This window comes from Xiphophorus hellerii, chromosome 14, assembly GCF_003331165.1.
Source record: "Xiphophorus hellerii strain 12219 chromosome 14, Xiphophorus_hellerii-4.1, whole genome shotgun sequence".
NCBI classification, from domain to species: Eukaryota; Metazoa; Chordata; class Actinopteri; order Cyprinodontiformes; family Poeciliidae; genus Xiphophorus; species Xiphophorus hellerii.
The window spans coordinates 708653-734202 of record NC_045685.1 but is presented as its reverse complement, the minus strand read 5'-3'; the positions used below and the strand labels follow the sequence as shown (position 1 = coordinate 734202).

The 25550-nt window shown below is 37.7% G+C and overlaps 1 protein-coding gene across 10 annotated transcripts in view; it reads right to left on the bottom strand.

Moving 5' to 3' along the window:
- Positions 1 to 22699, bottom strand: part of ablim2 (actin binding LIM protein family, member 2) — a 133337-nt gene extending 110638 nt beyond the window's left edge. For 8 of the 10 annotated variants that reach the window (XM_032583210.1, XM_032583213.1, XM_032583214.1 and 5 more), the window contains exon 1: positions 9449 to 9663. In XM_032583210.1, the coding sequence (XP_032439101.1) occupies positions 9449 to 9464 (16 nt within the window). In that variant the 5' untranslated portion in view covers positions 9465 to 9663. Of the gene's footprint in view, positions 1 to 9448; positions 9665 to 22386 lie in introns of those variants that run through there. The other 2 variants (XM_032583209.1, XM_032583208.1) reach the window with 2 other exon arrangements.
- Between the last annotated feature and the right edge of the window lie 2851 nt (positions 22700 to 25550).

Genomic DNA, 25550 nt, shown 5'->3' with positions numbered 1-25550 from the left:
CTGATATAGTTGATTCAATGATACGTCATCGTTTTTTTTTTTTTATCGCCCCGCAAGGGGTCTCTTTTTGTGGGCTCTAGTGTCCCTTTTTCAAAGTAGGCTGACAGGAAAGGGGGAAGACATGCGGTAAACGTCGTCGGGTCCGGGAGTCGAACCCGCGACAGCCGAGTCGAGGCTACGTTTTGCCTGAATGTGGGTCGCGCTAACCCCTCCGCCACCACGGCACGCCCATATGTCATCGTTTTTACAAGATCCGTTCTTCATTGAAATTGGTTCATGAACTAGATAAAAAAAAAATCTTTTGTGGAAAGTCAAACCAACTCCTGATAGAAGTTCTCCAAGGTTGCCGCCATCTACTAAGGCCTACATAGGTCTTGGTAGATGACCTATGTTGGTCATCTAACCAACATAGATTGTTGGATCTATGTTGATCCAACATAGATCTAACAAACAAACTAACCCAATTTGTTAGTTCATATCTGGGAAGCTAAATCCAACAGGACTAATGGTGTTAATTTGTGCTAGTCCTGATGGCTTTGTGCTGGATTTTGAAATCTACATTGAATAGATACCTTCACTCAAGTTCAAAAAATGAGAATTGGTGGAAATGCAGTCTTGCATATGCTGAGACATTTCCCAGAGGACCTGTGGTCTACTTTGACCGGTATTTTACCTCCACTGGTCTTCTTGATGCATGTTTTACAAGTTTCCTTTCTTAAACATATTTGATTCAGATGGTTAAAGTTCAACAATAGTTATTTTTTTAAAACCTAAATTGCGTGAATGATGCTCTTTACAAAGACTTCAGGGGAGCTTCTTCAGGGGAGCTTTACTTTTTTAAAATTCATATCATATTACCTATCATAATACTTCTATCTTCTTCCTAATGGAATTTACATCGTCATCTTTTTACCTGTAAAGAATAAAGGTAAACGACAATGTTTGTTTTTATGAGGATTGGTTAAATAAATAATTTTTCACAATTAAAATGTCTATATTCATTAATCAGACCTATTTTATCTCATGGTTTGTTGCCAGTATGCATATCATCTTTCAGCCACTGGGCTGGTGGTTCAGGCCAAAAGACAATCCTGATGCCTTTGTCCCATAGATTGCCTCAAGGCACGCGGCCATCTGTACTACATGTCAGCATTACATGCACCATGTTCCAAATTATTATGCAAGTGATATTTTCTCAGATTTTCTTAAATGGTCAATACAAATGATGGTCAGTATAATTTTCAAGTCATGAACTATTACAGTATAAATCATATTTTACTGAACAAAGCTCCCATGAGAACAGTATTTTTTTCAAAAATAAAAATCAAAATGCACTGTTCCAAATTATTATGCACAGCAGATTTTCTAAACATTTTATGGATTATAAAGAACTGCCAACGGTCATTCTTTGAATGTGCAGCATTAAGTGGTCACATGTACTGAAATCAAAAGCTACATCAATCAAAAACATCTTAACAGACCGAGTTACATGTTAACATAGGACCTTCTTTGATATCACAGCACAATTCTTGATCCACTGAACTTGTGAGTTTGTGGAGTTTTTGCTTGAATTTCTTTGCAGGATGTCAGAAAACCTTCCCAGAGCTGCTGGTTTGATATGAACTGCATTCCACCCTCAGATCTTCTGCTTGAGGAAACTCCAAAGGTTCTCAATAGGGTTGAGGTCAGCGGTCAGAGGAGGATGGTGACCACACCATGAGTTTCTCCCCTTTTATGCCCATAGCAGCCAATGACACAGTGGTATTCCTTGCAGCATGAGATGGTGGATTGTCATGCATGAAGATGATTTTGCTACGGAAGGTACAGCTCTTCTTTTTGAACCATGAAAGAAAGTGATCAATTAGAAAGTCCATATACTTTGCTGAGGTCATTTTCACACCTTCAGGGATTCTGAAGGGGCTGACCAGCTCTCTCTCTCTCCCCCATGATTTCGGCCCAAACAATGACTCCACCACCTCCTTGCTGACGCCACAGCTATGTTGGAATGTGGTGGCCACCCACCACCAGTCCACTACTGCGTCCATCTGGACCATCCAGGGTTGCACAGCAGTCATCAGTGAACAAGTCTGTTTAAAAATTAATCTTCATGTACGGCTGGGTCCACTGCCACCGTTTCTGGTGAGGAGTGACCCAATAGTAGGTTGATGAACCGCAAGCCTCTGGAGGATCCTCCACCTTGAGGTTCCAGAGGCACCAGCAGCTTCAAATAACTGTTTGCTGCTTTGTAAGGGCATTTTAACAGCTGCTCTCTTAATCTGATGAATTTGTCTAACAGAAACCTTCCTCATTCTGTCTTTATCTGTACAAACCCATCTTTGTTCTGAATCAGCCACAAGTCTCTTCACAGTATGATAACGCTTCAGTTTTCATTAAATATCTAATGTTTTCATACCTTGTCTACACTATCTGATGATTTTCGTCAGCAGAGATCCTTTCTCTGTCCCATATTGCTTGAAACCTGTGGCCTGCTTAATAATGTGGAACATCCTTCGTAAGTAGATTTCCTTTAATTGAGCTCACCAGACAAACTAATCAACCAGCTCTCTGAAATTAATTAGTGATTCAAAGAGCCCTGACACACAATACCATCTATAAATTTAATAGCACCACAAAAAAATTTATCTTTATGACACTTAAATCCAATTTGCATAATAATTTGGAACACGGTGTATAGTAACACCACCAGAAGCCTCTGAAGCACCTCACTGGCCACATAGGCTTACCACCTGGAAATCTCTGCAACACACCTGGTATTTTCAGAGGTAGGCAAACATAACATGACCATACCACTGCTTGGGAGCATGTCATCATGACATGTCATACATTTATACCACAGGCCACCGCTCTGTGCAAGGCTCAAATATCTATATGTCAAATGCCTTTTCAGGAGGCCATACTCCTAAGCCTACTAAAAATAGCTCCCTTAACTCATAGGCTTTCCATGGTGCTTGGCAGCATTCTAGTGAATGGGCATCAAGACGATGACATTACCACAGAATCAGAACTTCAGGATGTCCAAACTTTGAACTTGAGGTCTTCCACTTTCTTAAGCCTAGGCAAGTTTTGATGTTACTGTGAAGATCAAAATAACCAACATACACCTGGATAAAGTTCAGGAGATAAAGACTTACTTCTTTGGACTGAACAGTTGAGAGAGCACATTTGCCTTTGGGGTGATGGTGAAATGTACAACGGCATATTAGGACCATTGCAGATAGAAAAAAAAGGAGGAGTAAATAAGAAAAAATTATGAAATTTTGGGGTTAATAGAAAAAACATGAGGACATTTCTGAGCTCCAAAAGTTAAAAAGTTGTGAGGAAAAAAGTCTGAACTTTTTTTTATTCCAAGCAAATTTTTGACTTTTTTTCTATCAACACCGTTGTAGAAATTTTAACTGGTGTTGCAGTTGAGTGCTTTTGATTTTTCTGACATAGTTGTTGCCAGAAATGATGCTAAAACATTGTTGCATGTTGCACCTTTTAACATTAAGAGAATCTAGTCAGAACAGTTGATCATGGCTTAATTTCTGGGATATCGTTTACTATCAGATACTTCAAGCAAACATTCAAACAACCTGTTCTCTTCCCTTCCCAGATTTACATTATCAACCATGCCAACTACTATCTCTTCAAACAATGCAGAACACTGACCTTTTCCATATCTGTTAATATGTTAAAAGTTAGGCTGGAAGAATGGCACAAGCAAAGTCTGCCTACATTTCATAGCACAATGTGACTTTATTAATTAATTGTCATCAAAAGCAGTCTTATTCATTTTTGAATGGTTCCCCTACAAACCCTTCACCATAATGCAGCATAATAATACTCAATAAACAAAGTGACATTGCTTTATTTTTCTGACATCATGTTTGAGCTGTTAATTTGCTTTTAACAACTTAATCGGCTTTTATGAATATACTTTAACACAAGACAAGTTGAATCATCTCAAAGTATTTGGTCCAACTTATATTAGCAACGTTACTTACATTTTCAGGAAATAACAATGTTTTTGTCCCATTTTTGTTAAGTGTTCAAAGACATTTTAAGTTCTTTGTAGTAAAAACTACAGAAATGAGTGGAGTGGAAGTGGACGTGATTTCAGAACAGTGTAGAGCTCCAAAATTTCAATTAAAAATTAAATACTAAAATATTTCTGATGTGATTCCTTAAAGGATCTTATCCTCAAAAAACCATGATTGTAAGGATAATACAATCTAACTAAGACTAGCTAAAAGTTGCTTTTAGCATAGGTAAGGGTAAACTTAGACAGACCAGTAAATTGAGAGCTTTGCTTTTTGCATCACTGCAGCTCATCCAAGAGAATTGTGACTTCTTTGATTGCCCAAACTGTGCATTTAGTAAGACACCTGTATCTTTATGGTTGTAAAATGTGAAACATTTTAAGAGATAGTTATACATAGTTTTTCTCTGTTGTGTTAGATGTGGGGACCATAAAAATGTACTTAAAAACTGTCTGGAAACACACTAGTAACACACTGGAACACACTAGTGAAACACTATGTCTTTAGCTACCACACAAAGCAGGACAGGATTAGCAGGAATGAAAGAGTTGGAGCAAAATGATGGAAGAGTTTGTAGCTATGTTTGTTTTGCCGGTCGTGTGTTTCAGCCCACAGTGAAACCACATGTCTTATGAATAGAGGCTCTCTGTGGAAACCATTATCAGCTGTTTGACGGGCCAAGAGGCTTCAGGACAGTAAGTAGCGGAGGTGGGATCAAGTCATTGTATTGCAACTTACAAGTAAGTCTCAAGCTCCACCAATGTCTTGCATCAAGTCCCAAGTTGAGTTGATGTCCAAGTCATTTGTCACAATGTCTTTTAATCAAAGTAATAAAAGTTGAGATTTTTAATCAAGTCTAAAATATGATTTAGTTTGCCAAAACAACCAGCAACAGGAAGTAAATTTCAAAATGAAATGAAAATCAGAGCTTATGTTGCTTCTTACAGTAAATATTAAACTAAACTTGGACAGTTATGAACAGACTGATTAATGCATCATAATAAAAACATCAGATTATAAAAAAATGTTTATATAATTTTATAAAAAATAATTTTGTTGTCAAATTCATTTTATAAGACATTGTTATGGTACTGTTATCTACCAGCTTTGATACACTGACTTTTCGGTTCAGGATCAAAGCTCAGAGATTTTCTAGGTGCATATAGTAATCAGAAAAATAATTCAATGCAAAAAGGAAAACACTGGGAATGTTTACAATAAGCAGGTTGCAATACTAACCATCTGATTTAAATGTTAATCTGAAATCTTTCATCAGTTCTTATTGGACTATGACTTCCCAGGCTTCATCATTAAATTTGCAAGCAAAAAAGGCCGGTCTGTTAAGCTAACATTAGGATAACATTAAGATATTCTGACACTTCTAATACATTAGTCCCTTTGTTAGCTTTGATTAATCACTCTTTGTGCAAGTTTAAATTTCAGAAAAAAAGTTAAATGTTTTTATCTCTGTACTTTAGATTTCTGCCCACGTTTTATTAAGTTAAATTTATTATTTCTTTATCACCTTGTAGTCTTTGCAAGCAAATTTAAATTATACATAGTTTTTCTCTGTTGTGTTAGATGTGGGGACCATAAAAATGTACTTAAAAACTGTCTGGAAATTAATAAATCTGATTCAACAATTTTATAAGACACACTGTAAATGTAAGGTGGAAGGGTCCAGGGTTCTCATAAACAGGCAATTTATATCTTTCAAATATGCATGTGGAAAAGTAAATAAATAAATAAAAGTCTTTTTAGCATTATAGAGTCATCAAATCTAAACTTTAGCAATGATTAATTATCCCTAAATAACAGGTACCATGTGGGTAATGGAACAAATATTCTGTCGGTGATCCACCTGCTTGTCAATCAAAGTCAGTTTATTTAAATTGTACCAATTCAACAAATATTATCACAAGCAAGGCAAATTACAATAAAGTCAATAACATTCAATCATACAGACAGATTCCAAATCACTGCATACATTCCAAGTGATCTTTGTTGTCAAACAATGCAGTCAAGTTCTGTTTTCTATTTGAATTAGTCAAACAAGTTCTGTGTAAGGAAACCCAACAGCTTGCATCTAGTTATTGTTTTGCAAAACTGACTCCTCCTGTACAAGCCACAGTGGATAACTGCATGAAATGTGTTGTTGTCTTTGCAGCAGTCCCTCATTCTGAGCATGGATGTAGAGAGAGCAAAAAGGAAAACCCCCTTTAAAAGGAAGAAACTATCAGCAGAACCAGAACCTGAAAAAGGCTCAGTAAAAAGGACCATCTGCCACGACTGACTCCAATTTTATGTCGCTTCAGTGCTCTGTCTGGGATTTCTCACATTGAGCTCGAACACTTAGAGGAATTTCATCCATGCCAATCAGTGAATAGAAGGAGGTTGTGAGCAAGGACGCTGGGTTACACATACGTCACGGCCAAACATTAGTGATTGAGTAAAGTCAGATCCAATTATTTCAAATTTCAATAGAGCCCACACTTCCAGTAAGCAATGATTTTTCAATAGCTGAGGGCCCAGATTCTCCATACAAAGTAAAACGTATAACAAGGGGCTGGTCTACACTTTAGAAAAAGAAAAAAAGGGACTGATTTTTACCAGACTATGATCACAGGAGTAACAACACTGGCAAGACTGTTCCTCAGCACCACCAACTCTCCACAAACCCACTGCGTTTCATTAACTTCAGAAGTTATTGAAACACAGTGGGAATGACACAGGGCATTGTACCAGGTAAAACTCTTGGAGGCAAAAGTTTTGGGGTTCTCTGCTGTTTGGTGACAATCCTCCTTTAGTGCGTTCTGCCTTGGGTTACTGAAACATTAATAATATTTAATGCAATATTACAAAAAATGCAGAAAATGTCAGAGTATTATTTATATATATATATATATATATATATATATATATATATATATATATATATATATATATATATATACATGTAGAAAGAGTTGCTCTGAACACATGAAATCACAATAAAATCATTGGAGGTACATGCAGGTTGATATATGAGGTGAAAACTAAACATAAGGGGTGTAGTGATACCTAAAGCTCACAAGACAAGACAAGATACTGAGTTCACAAGACAGATGAAATTTTAAAATTGCTTAAAAGAAAACTATAAAAAAATCAAATTTATGTTTCATAAAGGTCTTTATTTTAGGTCTTCATTTTGCCACAAACTCAAAAAAATTCTTTTTTCTGATATATGTTTATTTCTTCAGACCTCAGGAGAGTGCTTCAACTATGAATATTCTGCAGCACAACATTTCCCAGCAACTATTGATAGCTTGCTGTGATTGTTTTTTAGCTCAATGTATCCAAGATGTCCAGCCATCAGTTGTAGCGATGCTTTCTGCCTCTTTCAGTGTTTGAATAACTTGCAGTGTTTACAGTGGATACCGAAAGTATTCAGACCCCTTTAAATTATTCATTCTTTGTTTCTTTGCAGGCATTTACTAAAATCAAAAAAGTTCATATTATTTCAATTGGGTTTAGGTTCCGAAGCCACTCCTTTGTTATTATAGCTGTGTGTTTCAGGTCATTGTTTTGTTGGAAAGTGAACCTTCGACCCATTTGAGGTCCTGCGCTCTCTGGAAGAGGTTTTCTTCCAGGATATCTCTGTTTTTGGCCACATTCATCTTTGCTTCAACTGTAACCGGTCGTCCTGTCCCTGCAGATAAAAAACACCCCATCGTTTCGCTGTTGGGATTGTACTGGGAAGGTGATGAGCATTTTTGTTTTTTTCTGTCAAGATGGGATGCTGAGTGTACATTCATGAGAAATAATATTAACTTTTTTTATTTTAGCAAACGGCTGCGATTAAACAAAAAGTGAAAAATATAGAGGGGGTTGAATATTTTCTGTACCCACTGTAAATCCTGTTCATGTCTTGTCACTCTGTTGCCATTAATAGTTGGGTTAGGGGGTGTCAACACTTTAGCAAGGCAGTGTCGTTGCTGGTAGTAAACAGATGGGTAGATGGTCTGTTTACTGTTAGGTCTGAAATAGTGCAGGGCGTCTCTGTGTCGGCTGACAACCAGCCAATGAAGGACGTCACACACCTCGGATCCTCTGTCCCTCTCTTGGGCATGGGGCCTTAGAGGGTCAAGGAGAAATTGGCAACACTAAGCCACTACTGGCATAGTGTTGTGTGCACTTTCATTGCAGAAAAGTATTTCAATTCTACACAAGAAATAAATCAGATCAGTTGCTTACAGCTAATATAGGGTGTGTGTTCACCAGCAAGCATGCTTTGTCCCATTGTGGTGACCGGAGACACGCATTCGCACTATACAAAAGTAACGTATGTTCCTTTATGAAGACAGTAGTAAACAGATGGAGGTTAGCAGTGCAAGCAAAATGATTGGGAATAAGAGAAGGAAGTAAATATGGTCACCAAGTCAGATTTCTTGTCATAGCCAACTGGGTCAACAATGAAAATATTTTTTCTGAAGTACTTTAGATGATGTCTAAAAGATGATGTAGAAAAGCTAGACTTTGTTGTAGGGCTTATTTGTTCCTTCAAATCAATGTTATTATAGGTTAATATAGCGTGTTTGCTAGTTTTTATTAGTTATTATTATTTAAATATTGTTTAGTTTGGGTTTTGTCACACTTTGGTTAATGTTTTGGTGCAGAAAAATTATAAACCTTATATGTATAATATAATAGCCTGGCCTGGTCATTTTATATAAGGTTATACAGTTATTATATGATATATAATTACCAATGAAATAATTCAGAACAAAAATTCAGACAGCATTTTGTTAACTGAAATAAATAAAAATAGTAATTAATGGGGGAAAAACTATAACTAACTAGAGCTACTGTATATTCTGCATGTAAAAACTAACTAGCTTTATACTTTACAAATATAGAACAAATGTAGAAAATAGCATCTACTTAGCAAACCAGAACAATTGGACACAACATTTTGTTTTAAACTTACTAATCAAGACTCTCCTGCTAGATTATGACTTGTGGAGTACTTATTACTTTAGATCAACATTTAGCTTTATACTTTAATATCGGAGCAAGTTCCAGAGTTTCTAGCTGCCAGGGACGTTGCAGCAAAGACATTAAGGTTTCTACCACTGTCTCATTCACATGGAAAGCACTTTAAGCTTCAGGATGGAATTACGCAACACACAAACACATTGAGCAGTATTTAAAGGCAAACTGTTTGAGTCAGTGCCCCATACAAACTTTAATCATTAAGGTGTAGGATGATGCTCCTGTGAAAACTGTGTCTTAGAACAAAAACAAAAGTACCATTACTATAAGGTTAAGTGTTGCTTATTTGCGAAAAGAAAAGTCTACCTTTAACCCTCTTGCCCTGTGAGCACACTACAAATAGCTCTTTGAAGGTTAATGAAAGTCATTTCTACCTTTCTCTTCTGGCATTTTCGCTCAGCAGCTGCTCCAAACGCTAAAAACAGTTTTTGTATTTCAAGAAGAAGAATTACAGGTGAAATCCCAGAAACCTTTTCAGAGTCCACTGACAGTGTTGGAACACATCCTCTGCATGCAGCAAAGCTCTGGTGTAATGAAAAGCACAGAGTGAGCTTTCTGTCCGCCACTATCTCTGGAATGAGCTGGAGGTCATGTGACTGTCTCTCTCTCCCACCTCTCTGAGTTATGGCAAATATTTGTTATAAATAGAAGCATGCAGAGCTCAAAGAGAATGTCACCTCCTCCTGATGAGCTCCTACTGGGTGTGTCCCAGTCTTCCTAGTCCACACAACACTCAACTTTGACAGCTCACTGATAACCTAACCATTAAGAATGCCAGAAAAAAAAGGAAAATCATCAACTTGAATTGACAAATATCAAATATTGGTCATTCTGAAAAGTCCCTCTGAAAGGTAGTCAGTGAACATATCAATGGCAAAATGAGAAGTTTCAGATTTTGATTATAAGCTGTGTAGGAATGCCTAAGCTGTTTATCTAAATGTCTCATAAGATCACAGTATGAGGATGGCACTTTTTTATGGCTCTCTTACTAGTTATCTGACATGGTCAAGTAGTACCGGCTACTTCTTTTGTAGAGGTTTGTGAACTGGATCATTGCATTAAACACATTAAAGGGAAAGTAAAGAGTTTATTGTGATTTTGACCTCTTGAAGAGTTAATTCAGACTCAAGACCGTTCCTATCAGGTTTATTCAGTGTAAGATTGTGTTACATTATTCTCAGAAGAATATAGCTCAGAGTAGAACTCTGAATCTGCAATTTATGTCAGCAGGGTTGGTTAAAAGAGTGCCGGTTTTAGATTTGATGATACAAATGGATCTTGTGGTTTGGGCATTTTCATGTCGTTGCGCCAGCAGCTTGCCAGGCTTATCCCCAAGCTCAAAATTCTTTTGTCGTATTTTCCAAAGCGAGTTACTAACCTAGCCGTTCACAATACCATTGTATTCATATTTAAGTTTCAGTATTTCCCTATAGTCATCAGGGGCCTCATGTATAACAGAGTGCACAGCTTTCACACTAAATCTTGGCGTACGGACAAATTTAGAAAAGTGCCGCGCACAAAAAAATTCAAATGTATAAAACCATGCGTGTGCACATACCAGCACACCTTTCCTTTATAAATCCCAATTTGGGGGAAATGGTGCGCAGCTGCTGGTCTGCACTGTAGCCACCCACACATAAAATAGTATAAATACCTGTTTAGAGTTAATCTACTAATCCAACTCCGTGTCCAATGTGTTACATCTTTGTGTGACAAAAAACTGAAGAAATTTACTATTTACATTCGAGTGAGGTTTTCAAATCCTTTTATCTTTATTTTATTTATTTTGTGGGTGGGGGTGTGCATGTGTGTGTGTTATGTTATTGTCTTAGGATAAACGCAGTTCAGTTTCGTTGTTTACATTTATACAATAAAGATGAAAATTATGAAAAAACCATCAGGTTTAATGGTTCTTGGTCTAAATAATGCTGATGGGGTCAGATTTCAGTGTATTTAGGTGAGTTTTGACACTTTGTACTTTGATATTGTTCACAGAAAAAGTTTGCATGGCTGCCACACATTTTCACGCCAGAGAAAAAGTGTGCATATATTTACGCAAACTTTGACGCAAAGTTCATTTTTATACATGCCGACTTGTGCGTAAAATATGATGCCGCACATTTTTTGTGTGCATGCAGGCTTTATGCATGAGGCCCCTGGTGATTTAGACATTTGGAATTCCTTTCCAAGCTGGGGTGAACACTGTTGATTTAAAAAAAAGGCATTTTTCTCTTTCTTTTTTAAGAGCTGAGGTGTAGGAAATTACAGGGGTTGGACAATGAAACTGAAACACCTCTCATTTTAGTGTGGGAGGTTTCATGGCTAAATTGGACCAGCCTGGTGGCCAATCTTCATTAATTGCACATTGAACCAATAAGAGCAGAGTGTGAAGGTCCAATTAGCAGGGTAAGAGCCCAGTTTTGCTCAAAATATTGCAAGGCACACAACATTATGGGTGACATACCAGAGTTCAAAAGAGGACAAATTGTTGGTGCACGTCTTGCTGGCGCATCTGTGACCAAGACAGCAAGTCTTTGTGATGTATCAAGAGCCACGGTATCCAGGGTAATGTCAGCATACCACCAAGAAGGACGAACCACATCCAACAGGATTAACTGTGAATGCAAGAGGAAGCTGTCTGAAAGGGATGTTCGGGTGCTAACCCAGATTGTATCCAAAAAACATAAAACCACGGCTGCCCAAATCACGGCAGAATTAAATGTGCACCTCAACTCTCCTGTTTCCACCAAAACTGTCCGTCGGGAGCTCCACAGGGTCAATATACACGGCCGGGCTGCTATAGCCAAACCTTTGGTCACTCGTGCCAATGCCAAACGTCGGTTTCAATGGTGCAAGGAACGCAAATCTTGGGCTGTGGACAATGTGAAACATGTATTGTTCTCTGATGAGTCCACCTTTACTGTTTTCCCCACATCTGGGAGAGTTACGGTGTGGAGAAGCCCCAAAGAAGCGTACCACCCAGACTGTTGCATGCCCAGAGTGAAGCATGGGGGTGGATCAGTGATGGTTTGGGCTGCCATATCATGGCATTCCCTTGGCCCCATACTTGTGCTAGATGGGCGCGTCACTGCCAAGGACTACCGAACCATTCTGGTTCAAACATTGTATCCTGAAGGAGGTGCCGTGTATCAGGATGACAATGCACCAATACACACAGCAAGACTGGTGAAAGATTGGTTTGATGAACATGAAAGTGAAGTTGAACATCTCCCATGGCCTGCACAGTCACCAGATCTAAATATTATTGAGCCACTTCGGGGTGTTTTGGAGGAGCGAGTCAGGAAACATTTTCCCCCACCAGCATCACGTCGTGACCTGGCCACTATCCTGCAAGAAGAATGGCTTAAAATCCCTCTGACCACTGTGCAGGACTTGTATATGTCATTCCAAGACGAATTGACGCTGTATTGGCCGCAAAAGGAGGCCCTACACCATACTAATAAGTTATTGTGGTCTAAAACCAGGTGTTTCAGTTTCATTGTCCAACCCCTGTATATCGCCACACAAAATTCCAATAAAATGGAATCAGATACTTCACCATTGTAATTTACTTCTATAAAGTTCTTTAATTTTGAAGTTACTTTTTTAGCAAAGTTGTTGTCAATAAGAAGGCTCGCATTAAGCTGCCATAAGTTATCATAAATCAGTATATTATTATTTGTAGAATTAGCAGTCCAATAATATGGTTGTTACTTGTCGGGAAATAATCAATCCTGCTGTAAGATTTATGTATATGTGAATAAAATGAGTAATTTCTACATGATGGATGTTGAGCAGTCCAAATATCAACCATATTCCTAATTTTTCTAGAAAGGGTCAAGAAAACAGTTCAAATCACTTATAATTATTACATTTGAATAGTCATCATCTGGAAACAAGTCAAAAACTTCTCTAAACTGAACTTTAAATGAAACGCATGTGCCATTCTTGATAAAACATGGACATACGTACTATCTTCAGCCAATATCTCTAAAGCGACCAACACTTGAAGTCACAAGGGCACGTCAGGCATCCCAACAACATTCCAATGAAACCTTTGTGTATCAGCACAAAAGAACCCACTGTTTAGCTTTTAAAGGAAAAATGGAAGATGATTAGGTTCTCTTCAATTGCTCTTGGGATTATATCAATGACTGTTTTATTAATAATGGAACATCCTAACATGACAATACTGTATATACAGAGTAGCAAAACAATGACTTCATTCTTCATTCAGCTGGTACAGGGTCACCTTAGGGTAATGATGATGATGTTGGACCTTCTCCATGTTCAAGACTCCAACAGAACAATGGCCACCTTTATAACAGTAAACTACCTGCTCCAACTCATTAGGCAGGGAGCCAGACAAGACTGAATCACATGTCCTGAAGGAGTGGACCATCGCCATTACTGGTCTTATGATTGATCCTCCAGTGCGTGACCTTGTTAAATATGTTTTGTAGTGTAGAATGTAGTTGGTATATCACTTTGAGAGTGAACAAAACTCTTGCATGAACTATACGAAGAACAAAATTGAAGAAACACTGAAACTAAATGCAGAAATGAAGTGATAAGGCAATATGCTGGTATGACTGAACAACAGAGAAATAATCATAAATTCAAACAGATGAAAACCATTGGCACAATGCTACTTGACACACTCTGCGTTGGTGTTTGCAAAGCAGCCAACCAGGAAGCACCATTCATTAAGTCTGAGCAGCTGAGCACAATGAAGGCCTATTGTAACCATAATGTTTATTTTCTTTTAAGATTCCATCAAATTATTTGACTTTTTGGAGGCCTTAATATATGTGACTTGGCAGTCATCACGCCTGTGTGAAATTTACATATTTTAAGGTAGTCGCAAAAATCACAACAGAAACGGCTCAACAAGCCCCCTGGCAACTTTCAAAACACTTTGTGCATAGACCTTACTTCATTGTAGAAGCACGATAATTGGTACACTTGTACAACTCCTCAAGGCAGTGGTTCTTAATCTGGGTTCAATCGAACCCCAGGGGTTCGATGAGTCGGTCTCAGGGGTTCGGCGGAGCCTCTGCCGCGGAGGTAAAGACACACTTGTGTAAAGTCGTGATGACGCGCCCCGCTTGGCCATCACTTGCTGCAGAGGATCATGTTACATTGCTCGGCCAATCAGTGCTGCAGGGAATTTAGTGCACGCAGTATCAGCGGCTGTCGTAGTTGTACGTTGCGTGGTTTCTTTCTTAATATTTTAATCCATACTAAATATGTCGAGCAAAAAAATAAGAAAATGAACAGACTTTGCTCTGAAGATGCAATTGCCAAGGTGAAGCCACGCCTCTCTGAACTGCTCTCCCAAAGACAAACAGCAGAAGTCACACTGATTTGCAGGTATGTCATTTGTGCAATACTTTATTCTGGCCCCAAAAAAGTATTTTGTGGATTTAAAATGACAAAAAACAAATTAAATTTAAAATAAAATTTAAAAATTAGTTATTAAAAAAATTTTTATTCTTTGAAAAAAATCCAAATTTATTTGTAATTAGTAAAATAGTAAAAAAAATATTTTTGGGGGCTGAAATACTTTTATGGGGCCAAAATATTTTTGGGGGCCAGAATAAAGTAATACTGTAACTTGCTGTGAGTTCATGGTTTTGTTCTCTGAGCAAAGTTGACGTTCATGCACGGCTCATTTTGTGCACCAGCAAAAAAACATGTACCTATGTCTTGAATTAGGAAAAAAAAATTATTTTATTTATCACTAAAGAAGGGTTCGAATACGCATATGAAACTGATGGGTTCGGTACCTTAAAAAAGGTTAAGAACCACTGCCTCAAGGCCTACAGAAAAGTCTCTTGCACCCATGGCCTACACCAAACAGGGCATTGTATGGGGGAATTTTTTTGCTGTAATTCAAGAGAACACATTTTCAGTCTGAAAGAAGGATTTCAGGTCTTTTGCTCTCAAAACTTTTAATACTTTTGCTTACATTTTTATTTTGAAAGCAAGACTTCATATCCTTCTTCTCAAAACTTGTAATGATTGTACCCAAAACTTCTCCTCGCGCTCACACTTAGTCTCTGCTCACTTTTGGATACACCTTTTGGCACAATCACCTGGCAAAATCTCAGCCAATAGAATGAAAGTGTTGTACTGGGTGCGTTTGTTTCTTTCTAGCAGGTGTGCCTGTGTGGCTTCTATCGATTGTAGTAAGCTGCGCCACCCCACTGGCGACTAGTGGGTGAGACACAGAGGCTTAAAAGCTGGGGAAAGTTATGAGTATCTTCACTCAGTCTTCTTCTTCAAATTCGCTGTAATACATACCTCTACAAGAGTCTGTATTTCTGCCAACAGCCATCACTGTCTTGAAGAATGGATTAATGAGCTACACAGTTTAGAGAAACATGGATGAGCAGGTTTGGTGTAGAGGAGCTTCACTAGTCTGGGCAGAACCTCACAGAACAACTTTAGGATAAATTAGAGCAGAGACTGTAAGCCAGGCCTTCTTGTCCATCATTAGTATCTGACCCAACAGATGTGATCTGAAATATCAAAATTCCTATAAGCACCTAAATCCTGTGGAAAGTTTTGTCAGACAAGTTGAAGCTGTTATAGCTGCACTGTGGGCCTTCATTCTAAACCCTAGATATAAGGAATAACACAAGTTTGTATGTGTGTGAAGGCCTATATTTCTATTTTTGTCACTCGGTGACCCATTCCCAGTCATAAACTATTGCTAGCTAAATTAGCGCTAACTAATTTAATTTCCTTTTGGGATTAATGAAGTATTTTTGAATTTGAACAAACTTTGCTGTGCAGAAAATCATTGGAGTGTGTGTCGATTACCAAAAACTTTACAAAAAATACAGATATTGGTTGATTCAGTCCTTCCAGTGTTGAGTGTTGAGTCGAATTTATTTTATTGATGATTTCTTGATATCTTGTAACGTTCTTTAGTCAACTCTGATTCTTTTTACATGTTTAGTAGAAATAAATTTTGACTAAATACATGGGTTTCTTGGTTAGATATACATATTATTGTCACAATAAACATATCTGTACAATGTTTTTTGTGTTTTACCCTTTGTACAAAGACATACAAGCTATATAGTAGGGTCTATGTGATTACAGCTATTTATTGTTAGCCTCAGCTTGTAGTTTTACTCTTTGCAGTGTAATAAATAACTCCCTTTGAATGCATGGTTGACCTTGATGACTACTGCCATATCAAAGTGTCTCCATGTTCAGCATAGATGTTTGAATTAACATACAAGATACAACAGTTTGGGGCTAGGAAAGTAATGTATAATGGAACATATTACTGTTTTTGTTTTTAAGAAAGTGACAAAAGACTGCTGTTTTTCTCACAAATAAAATCTAAAATGTGTCACTTTGCTAGGCATCAAATAGTTTCCAATTGTGTTTTTCTCCTCTCTTTATTTATAGAATTGTTTCATCTGGAGGCAGATCATTGTATTCCAGCTTCAGTCTAATATATGTTTAGCACCTCTGAAAAGTCACATGTGAACAAACTGCTTTTGAGAGGGTAAACATGCCATTCCCCATGTCATCAAAGGCCTGTGTAAAACAGCAGGGTGAGGGGAAATGTCACAAACCAACACCAGACTGCAGGTCTAATTACTGCTCTGAATGTGTGTTTGTGAGAAACACCAGCTTAGGGGCTTTGTACCAGGGAGCTCAGTTAGTATTTACCTATAAAAAGGCTGTGGCATCCTCTCTGAGTACACACAGGAGCTGTGTCCATTGCTTTTTCACTTGGCATTGGTGGGTATAGACTGCAGAAATAATCCAGTCAAATTTGTCTTTAAACTGTAGTATGTTGGATTTTATTTCAGAATGATTTTTTTTAACATGTCAGATTAGAAATAAGACCAGAAAATAGTCATATACAGTATTTTATCATTATATCCTAAATGCTTTAACTATATTTGAAAAGAGCCATATGTTAGTCATAAGACTGCAGCTTTTTCTATGAGAAACCCACGAACATTTTTTTACAGCTATGAACATAATTTACACCCTTAAGTCCAGTTCCAGGTGCTGCTCATATGCATGACATATGAGCAGCATATGTCATGCATATGCTGCATGACATATCGAAGAAATCAGAGTTGTGAAAAATCATCATAGTTATAAAAATAACTATGATAACTATGATAACATAATAAATATAAAGACATTTAAAGCATGCTACTGAGTAAAAATAAATTTGAGTGAAAATAAATTTTTACTCAAAAAAAAATTAATCTCCCTTTCTCCAGTCCGTTCAATTATGTTTCATTCTCAAGTTTGGACAGAACTAGCCTAGCTTCTCATATATGAAGCCAAAAAGGCATCTGAAGTTTGACAGGTACGTGGCAGAACTGGAGTTGTCAAAATTGAGCGTGTACCAGAACACTATTGGGTGAGTGTTTGTGAGATTTAAAGTCACACATCTCAAATCTTTGTTCGCTCACACAGACAATCTCACTGTTCCTGGCACAAATTATAATGCAAAAGTAGGAATGGGAATCGAGAACAGGTTCTTGTACAAAACTGTTTCTCAGTAGTTCAATTATTTGGAATTCCAATTATCGATTCCCGTAATTTGTGACGTATTTGCATGAAAACTTATGGCACACGCTCCGCATTTGCTTTAGAAAATATCCAAGATGGTGTCGTGGTGTCATGTAGAAGTGGGGACCCAAATGCAGCAGGCAAGAGATGTCAGGTGGTGTTGAAAATGTAATACAAGTATGAAGAACAAAAACTTACAAAAACGGGAAAGTCCAGGGGAAACAGCAAAAAAACAAATGAATCTGAATCCAGAGACAAGAGAATACCAAGGAGATGAGATGAGATGTAGGTAGGTGATGAAGGTAACAGGATGAACTGACTACTACTGGTTGAGACACAGAGGCTTAAAAGCTGGGGAAGGGTGTGATCAAGACAAAGCCCTGAGCTGATGTACTAACAGATTGTAGGTGTGACTGGTTGGAACTGGAACCAGGCTGAGGGGTAAATGGGGGCAGAAAATGCCACAGATACCTGGAAGATTATACAGGGGAGCAGGAAATACTGTAACTATGAGACTAAAGAGAACAAACTGCAGAAGAACAACATTAGAGATGTGTGGTCAGGGATGAAGAACATTACAAGCTTCAAGCAAAAGGAGGATCAGATAGATGAAGTCTGGACAGAGCAAATGAGCTGAACACATTTTTAAACAGGTTCAGCTCAGGAACAAGCTCATCATCATCCTCTCTTGTCCCCATCCACACAGACATCCCACCCTCCTCTGAACCACAGCTTTCCTGTCAAACCTCAGATGTTTCATCTTCCACCTCAGTTATGGACTCTTCCGCCACAAAAAGAAAAAGTGCTCAGTGTTTCATAAGTAAACATGGATGCTAACGGTGGAGCAAAGCTTACGATTTTGAAGTTGTTGTCTGACCAGAGCAGCACTGATCCTCATTATAGTCCGTTATGATTGTTGTTTTTATTCCTGCTTGGGCGTATCAGGATGCGCCCCTGGGCTACAGCGTACTATTTGTACTAGGTTAGATATTCTTCATGGTATTTCTGTGAATCTAGATGGAGCGCATTGGCTCAGTCAAAATGAGATTGAGAATCAGGACAGAATTAAGGAGAATACTGGAATACAATGAGGCTCCATGCCCCTTTGTAAATTGCACACAATAATAAAAAGTCAGTTTAATTCAATAGAATCCCCACTCATAAAGCAAAACATGCAAAGATATTTGTATATGTGAAGTGACACCAGAGTGGACGTTGCTGTGTTCCAGGCAGCATTCTTGCAGGCACAAGGTCAGACTTTCTACTAGTCCAAGTTCCAGACAAACAATAGCGTTTGGTAAGCGCTTTCACAGGCAGTTTCCAGCTGTGTGCTAATGGATTTCTGCTGTCTGGCGAGCCAGACACACTGCATAAATCTCATTAGTAAGTTCCGGGTATTCTTGTTAAAAAACAGGGCAACCAGGATGTTCAAAGGGGAGGAACAAATCAACAGTCAGGTAGTATCAGCTTATTAACTCATTATGTTTATTAGTGAATCAACTAAAAGTTATGGAACAATTCTTGTAAAATCCACAACCAAGATTCATCTGAACATGGCCTCATCCTCTCTAAATAAAGCATCTTTTATTTGATATGACAGTAAAACTCCCTGATTTCTTATCAAGTCTTGAAACTAGAAAAATATACCCACAAAGTTGAGAAAAGATGAGCACAACCACAAGGAGCTCAGTGTGTTCAGTGAAGCTATTAAAAACAAAAACCTTTTAAATGCCCAAATCTGAAAAAATATTTGACATGTTTGAAAAGGTTTGTCAGGATGAGACCTCTCTGGAAACAATATGGAAAGCTGAATTAAAAAGTTGTGCCCAAAAACCACACAAGAGGCTCTGTCTCTCATGCCTCAGGCTAATGGGTAAGTTTATCCTGAAATGTCGCTGTAGTTTTGCAGCTGTAGGAGCAGACAACTTGTCCTCACTTTCTACTTCTACTACTCTCCAATTTGCTTTATTTGCTGTTATTTCAATTGGTAACATTTTGCGTTTTCTCAGGTTTTTTCTCTCGATGCTAGACCAGTCTGTCATTCTGTCTGGCTTAGAGATGATCCTATCCAATATTAACATCTATATTGGCGCCAATATTGAAAAATATTCTAGATCGGTTATCGGTGACAATGTGCCCTATCCATACAGGCAGATCTATCCAGTCTAATTCTATGTTTTGTGCTCTGAACGAAATCATACTTTATTATTTATTTTACATAATTTTTTAGAATTCCTAATTGAACTTTCTGAACCATTTGACAGAATATTTTTTAAAGTTTATTTTGACATGTTTCACCAAAGTAGTCAACTTATTGTTTTAGTCAGATTCAGTTTATTTATTATTCACTGTACATTGACTTGACTTGATGTACAAATTAAAGTTGTTGTTTTTACATGTTTGATCAAGCTTGTGAATTGTTGCAGATATCAGTATTAATATCGGTAGTAAAAAAAAGTGGATCGGTGCATCCCTAGTTTGGCTATGAGACCTTCCTGGAGGACATTGGCTGAGAAAATGCTGCCGACAATGAAACGTTCTCCCTCCCTGACGTCACCTTTTTAGTTTTCATAAATATAGATACAGTAGTAATCCTATATCAGTTTGTCTTTTTTTGTGTATTCTGCTCTGTCTTCTCAAGACTGTGGGAATATGTGGCAGATGGCTGCTTGTACTGAGCTAGAGGTTTTCCTCTCCACTGTCACTACATGCATGCAGGTCAAATCAGTGTCCCGCTTCTGGGCTCCCATAGAGCTGAAGGACTAAATTTAGCCATTTCACTCAGTTTTATTTACTTGTTTTATTAATGTCTCTCTTTTCAAGAGTTATGAGAATCCCTTTATCTGTCAGCATCAACTGCTGAGCTCCCAGCAACAAGCACAAAGGTCGGTTTTTATATCTGCTTTCTGGCCAGAACAACAAATCTTTCCTTGCAAAATTATTTACACTTGCTAAATTTTGTCAGTATTTTATTTTGATTTAATGTAAATAGAAAAACACAGTAATATTTAATAGTGATGTAGAATTGTACATTGTACATTGTTTTTATAATATTTCCAACTAAATCTTTGGAAACTCTGGTGTGCACATACAGTATATTCAATCAAGTTCTTGCAGAACATCAATCTCTGCTTTACAGCAGTAATATATATATATATATATATATATATATATATATATATATATATATATATATACAGTATATATATTCCAGTTTTATTGTTGTGAAACATTGTATTCAATTTCAGTTTTTTATTCCAGCTTTTCTGTCTAAAAAACCCCAGCAAACTGCGTTAAGTCACTGACTTGCAGCTCTTCTGGGACAGTGGACAGTAAATTACATTGAGCTGTTAACTTTGTAGCATTCCCTCATGTAGAATGTGGAGAAGAGACAAAGCAGGCACACAATAAAAACAAAGCCACTGATTCAGGAGTACTTTCTATGTTAACCCAGAAAGGAGTCACAACTAAACACTGTAGCTTCAATGAAGAGAAAAAACACAGAACATGAAGTTAAAAGCTGGAATAACAGCTAATAATGCAAGACTGGAGAGCAGTAGGAGAAAGTAGCAAAGTGAGGAAAAGTGACCATCATGTCCTCCTGTACCATAACTACAGAGACAGTTTACCTAAGACAGTATAGGCTTTATAACGAAGGAATGTAGACAGGGTATCTGCCTCATGGACTATAACTGGGAGCCATTCTACTTTGAGAAACTCCAGGAGCCACCAGTAAACATGAAGTCTGAGTGCAAAGTGCTAGGAAGATCTGGAACAATCTGATCGATAACAGAGCTTGATTATTATGTTTTTTATATATGAGAAGAAGACTTTGAAATTCGATTCTGGATTAAACAAGGAGCCAATAAAGGGAAGCTAAAATGGATAGATGTGATCTCCATTTTGAATTTTCTTTTTTTTGCCACTAGTGGCCATTAATGAACAGTAGAATAACAGGAAAAGGGGAAAACATGTAGCAAGTGGCCCAAGACTGAGAATTGATCCCAAAACAACCAGATTGAGGTCAATATACTCCACACAGAGTCAACTCTGTGTGTTTGGTCATTCTCAGACTTGTAAATGTAACTGGATAGGATGGATTTTATTTAGGAGTGCCAGATAAAAGGAACACATATGAATGCTGCACTTTTCAAATTTTACTGACAAAAACCCTCTTCCTCCCACCTTACTTTTGCAAGACTTTGTGTTTGTCTGTCAAATAAAATACAATCAAATATACCAACATTTGTGGTTCTAATGTGACAAAATGCGTAGATTTTTTTTCTTGTCGTGTGTGTATGTTGTGGAACTTGCAGCATTGACTAAAACGTGCATTTTTATTACTGTGCTCTTTCAAAACTGCACTGGGGCAGGGTTTAGATAAAGGTTCCCTTTATTTGTCCCATTAGGATCCACAGAGACAAAACCAGCTGTGGCAGCAGCAGCCCACCAGGACAGCGACCTGCCGGGTTCAGTCTGAACAAGGAGTGACTGCAGTGTCCCATTAGAAAAAGGTCTCTGTGCACCCCATCCGCTATAATTAGCAAACATGATTTTATTTGCCAAAGAACTGTGATTAACAAACAATATGTATGTGCATAAATGTGACAAAATGTTTACTCAAGAAACGAAAAACAGCTTAAACAATGACAGAGCAACAGACTGATCAACACTACACAAGATCTAGTCGAAATAGCACTGAATTTCCCTTCATTCTACCTGCAGTCAAACCCTTTAGCAATGTCTTTCTTACCAGTGCTGCTCATGATAGCAGTCAGATGTTTTCTTCAATCAGATGATGCTTAGTAAACAACTCCCCGTCCACAATGACCCTACATGGATGATGCCAGCAGCAGCAGCAGCAGCCTTAGACAGTGATGAGGACGAGAGGGGGATGACTCCGGGCTGTCCCCGCCTGTTGAGGCCGCTCAGACCTCCACAAACAGCCGCATCAACAACACAATGTCCTGCGTGGGATCCACTGCGGAGCGGCTCCGGTTCCCCCCCGCGCTCAGCACAAGGCGCAGGCTGGGTGTGGGAACACCGTGGAGCAGCGCCGCTGGAGTCAAGTTAGACTGTCATCGATATAGTCGCTTCCGCTATGACCTTTCAGATTAATCTATCTATCTATCTATCTATCTATCTATCTATCTATCTATCTATCTATCTATCTATCTATCTATCTATTCTCAGAATAAACCGGACTAATAGTTTTTACATTTACTGCAATATAACTTTTATTCAAAACAGTAATTATTTGCTCAAAAATACAATTTGTTGTAACAAAGCTCGAAAAAATTCAAATGAATAAAATTATTGAGTTAAAGTTTTTCTTTTTTAGATTAATCTGTGTATTTTATGTGTATTGATTGATTTATTTATTGTGTTATTTCTGCTATTATTTTTAGTATGTCAGTTTTGGTCCTCCATACTTACCTAACTTTTGTTTTTGTGCTCTTTTTCCTCCAACCGTTCATCAGTCAGCTTCTAGTTTTTATTTTGGAGGGGACATGTCACCAAGCTTCCGGTTTAGTGTTGGGTAACAGAAAGCGGTCTGACAGAGGATCCAGCGCCACTCTGCTGCTGGCGCGAGAACACATGGGAGATGTAGTCCATAACAAATAAAAAGGGTTTATTTCATTTCATCGAGACATTTGTTTTTATGTTACTTTATTTGAACTGGATTGCATTTTGATTTGCCTCTGCAGGCTGCTGCCCAGTGTCTGCTGCAAATGGGCGCCAAACTATTCTGCAACCTCCATTTTTAAAATTAATTTTACAAAACAATTGCGGTCAACAAAATAGGGATTTTTTTTAAAAGAGAAAAAAAAATTACAAAAAAATCCATTAATGTCAAATAAAAACTGACTTCAACAACATAATGAGACACAGTTAAATAAATGTATGTAACAAAAATAAGTGATTACATAAATGTTTACCCCTTTTGTCTCACCTAATTCAATTGAGGTACAACCAATTGGTGCTAGCAGTCTCACGACGTTTTTTTGTAAAAAAAAAAAAAAAAAAGTCCAACAAATTTAGTTGATTCTGGTTAAATTGTACAAAAGGGTAAAACATCTAAGGGGGTGAAAACTTTTTAGTTTTTTAATTTTGATGTAGTTTTCTTATGAGGGATTTATTTCAGATTCCTTTGTGTTTTATATTGTGTGTTTCCATCCATCCATCCATCCATCCATCCATCCATCCATCAAAGTCTTTGCACACATGTTAATATTTTGTCCTTTGTCTTTCCATTTTGTATCTTTTAGCAAACCATTGTGTTCCTCTACTTAAACCACAGCGTATCAAGTTATTGTCTTTGTAGTTTCATATAAATTTTGGAGATTTATCTATCACATAACACTCATACAAATAGAAAAATGTCAAAAATGCTCAAATCTCGTCCATATTTCTTTCATAATAATTGTATGTTATTTTTGTCAGAACTTTATATTAATACCTGCATTACAACCAAGTTTTTATGTCAAAGATCCCTATTAGGACCAATCAACAGCTAATGATGAAAACTGTCTTTACATCATGGGGAAGACAAACATTTATGAATGTTATAAAGAGAGAGCAATTCCATTTAAAACCAATTTTGCACTATCTTCCTAGTTCACACTATCTATTTATTTTATTTTATCTTTATTGACATATGTTATAAGAAACAAAAAGAATAATATGGAGCAGTACAACAAAAGCAAAGATTTAATGTACAAATTAACAGTTTTCTTTCCCTCAGCCATTAGACCCATAAATAGTTAGCTGACTCTGACATAACACAGCCACTTTATCCACCTGTTACTCTGCACATGCATACATATGTTTTTTTTTCATATTCATATTTAATTTAATTAGTTATTTATCTGTTTTTGCATCATAGGGTTAGGGTTAGGGTTAACCCTAACCCAAAATAATCTGCTGTGACTGGCTTAACTGACTACTGTCCAGTTGCACTAACCAAGTCATTATGAAGTGCTTTGAGAGGCTCATCTTAAAACACATCATACAGGCTTATAGGCTGTATGATGATCACAGGCTTATAGGCAAATCAACCTCTGTGGACCGGCTCCTCCTATAGGCAAATCAAACCTATAGGAGGAGCCGGTCCACAGAGGTTGCTGTCTCCATCGTATTACATACAGTCATTACACATTTGCAGCATCCTGACACTTATGTTAGGATGCTATTCGTTGACTTCAATTCACCATTTAACACCATCATCCCGGAGAAGCTAATAGTGAAGCTCCACGATCTGGGACTTTCAACATATATGTGCCTTTCTCACCAACCGACCTCAGGTGGTGAGAATAGGGGACAGAACATCATCCACCCTGGTCCTCAATTCAGGCACACTGCAGGGCTGTGTACTTAGTCTGGTTCTTTTTACATTGTTCACCCATGACTGTCTAGCCATCCACTTCTCCAACAGGGTTATAAAGTTTGCAAATGATACCACCGTAGTGGGTCTGATAACAAACAATGATGAGACCCTGTACAGAGAGGAGATCCCAAACCTGTCCCAGTGGTGTTCAGTGAACAATCTGGTGCTCAGAAATTTGTCTGCTCAGTATTTATGAAGAAAGAGCCAGGCCTTTCTCCAGTTCATGCTTTCAGTTTGACCTCTCCATTAAAACTTACCTTTAGGTACAACACTGTCCTTTCTATGACAGCACTGATGTAAGTGGTAAGTGTTTTGTTGTTTCACTTTTTATCTGTTAGTTTAATTCCCTCCAATGTGAGAGGGAGTGTTTTTGTAAGATCATTCATGTGATTTATTTTATTATTTGAGTTAACTCTGGGAATAGCATGAATTATCTTGTGAAATTCTCTGGAAGAAACAGGAAAACTGGACCGACATAAAGTGCTAATATATTGAAACTGATATCAAAAACCTCAGTTTTTAATGGTTAG